The sequence below is a fragment of the Eimeria tenella genome, genomic scaffold, assembly GCF_000499545.2.
Source record: "Eimeria tenella Houghton genomic scaffold, Eth_scaff64, whole genome shotgun sequence".
NCBI lineage: Eukaryota > Apicomplexa > Conoidasida > Eucoccidiorida > Eimeriidae > Eimeria > Eimeria tenella.
In genome coordinates, this window is record NW_013543430.1 from 65,140 (window position 1) to 67,104 (window position 1,965).

The 1,965-nt window shown below is 54.2% G+C and overlaps 1 protein-coding gene across 1 annotated transcript in view; it reads left to right on the forward strand.

Moving 5' to 3' along the window:
* Positions 1-711: 711 nt before the first annotated feature.
* Positions 712-1,965, forward strand: part of ETH_00033320 (uncharacterized protein) — a gene marked incomplete at both ends in the record, with an annotated part of 1,707 nt that continues 453 nt past the window's right edge. Inside the window, 3 exons of the mRNA XM_013377845.1 lie at positions 712-903; positions 1,386-1,547; positions 1,727-1,907. Of these exons, the coding sequence (XP_013233299.1) occupies positions 712-903; positions 1,386-1,547; positions 1,727-1,907 (535 nt within the window). The remainder of the gene's footprint in view (positions 904-1,385; positions 1,548-1,726; positions 1,908-1,965) is intronic.

Below are 1,965 nucleotides of genomic sequence, written 5' to 3' on the forward strand. Positions count from 1 at the left end.
GCCCCCCCCGCGCCGCCCCCCCCGGGGGCCCCCAGGGGGCCCCAAGGGCCCCAGGGAGCCCCCTGGGGCCCCCTGGGGCCCCACGGGAGAGGGCCCCAGTGCTTTAACGAAGTTTTGAATCATTAAAAAGAGAGCTAATTGTTTAAAATTGCACTTTTGGATCTAAACTTTTGCTTTTTGGGGCTTTGAATTTAATTTTTGGTCCTTTTTTTGCGAATTTGGGGGGAAAAGCATCGGGGTATGTCTGTACTGCTTTTTCTGTGCTTTTTTGTTTTAATTTCAAATTCAAATTCTTTAAATTTCATTTTAAATTCAAAACAATTCAAAGAAACGCCGCTGGATTTCAGCAGCAGCAGCAGCAGCAGCATCGCGGGAGCACTGCGTGGGGCCCCCGGGGCCCCCGGGCCCCTTCAGCAGCGAATTAAAGGTGGAAATTCAATTAAAAATCAAAAAATAAATATAAATGGAAAACAGTTTTCATTTTTTAATCCAAAAAGTCCTTGCAGGAGCTGCACAGACACCCGAAGACTGGGATGTACGTACACCTCATCCACCGCGCCGCCCTCCGCCGCGTCGGCGCTTCGATTCAAAAGTATTTTTTCCGCTGAAATTTCACCTTTTTCTCCTTTTTCTTTTACGTTTACGAATTATTTAAAGAAATATTCTTCTTGGGACCCCTCTAGCTCCCGTTTGTGCGCTGCAGCCGCCGCCATGCCGCTGCAACAGCAGCAGCAGCAGCAGCAGCCGCTGCAGCAGCAGCAGCAGCAGCAGCACCGGCTTCCTAAAGTGCTGTTCATAATTGGCCCCACAGGCGTGGGCAAGTCCCGCTTGGCTTTTGACTTGTGCATGAAGTTAAAGGACAAAGGAGTCCAAGCGGAAATCGTCAGCGCAGACTCTATGCAGGTGAACTGCAGCAGCAGCAGCAGCAGCAGCAGCAACGGGTGTGCCAGATGGTCAGAATCTGCTAGGTGAAGAGAAGCGCCACCAGCCACACCAGCAAGCTCTTCAGGCCGTCGCCACTTCTGCCAGCTAGCTAGCCAGCTAGCTACGGCCAGCCAGCCAGCTAGCTACAGCCAGCTAGCCAGTTGGCTGCAGCTAGTTAGCAAGCTAGCTGCACCTAGCCAGCCAGCTAGCTGGCTATGTCGCTTCAGCTAGCTAGCCACTCCAGCCGCCTAGCTAGCCAGCTAGCTACAGCTAGCTAGCCAGCTCGTCACAGCCAGCTAGCCAGCCAGCTATGACTAGCTAGCCATTCTAGCCAGCTAGCTGCAGCTAGCCAGCCAGCCACAGCTAGCTAGCCGGCCACAGCTAGCCAGCTAGCTAGCTAGCTAGCTGGCTAGCTAGCCAGCTAGCTAGCCAGCTAGCTAGCTGTGTTGCGTGTTGTTCAGGTCTACAAGGGCTGCGACATAGGCACTGCGAAAGCAGCAGCAGCAGAAAGAGCAGCAATTCCGCACCACCTGCTGGACCTTTGCTGCCCCCAGGAGGCCTTCACTGCTGCGGACTTCTTAGCAGCAGCAAAGCGCACCGTGCGTGACCACTGGACCGGACCAGTGGTCCACTCTGCTGCTGCTGCGCCGCTGCTGCTGCTGCTGCTGCTGCTGCTGCGGTTTCGTCCAGTTCGTTCTGTGGGCCAGGGGAGTGAAGGAGCAGACAAGTTCAAATTCAATCACTCATTCGATTCAAAACAATGCTTGACCTCTTGCTGCTGCTGCTGCTGCTGCTGCTGCAGATCAAAGCGCTGAGCCAGGCGGGCAAGTTCCCGGTGGTGGTGGGGGGCACTCAGCTGTACGTGGAGCTGCTGCTGTGGCGCTCTGCTGTCGACGTTTACAGCGACTCCGAATTAAATCCAAAAAAAGAAAAAACGCAAAAAAGGGAAATTCAAACGGACAAAAGCGAAGAAAAAGCAGAATGTACGACCCGCTGCAGCAGCAGCAGCAGCTGCTACAGCAGCAGCAGCAGCTGCAGCAG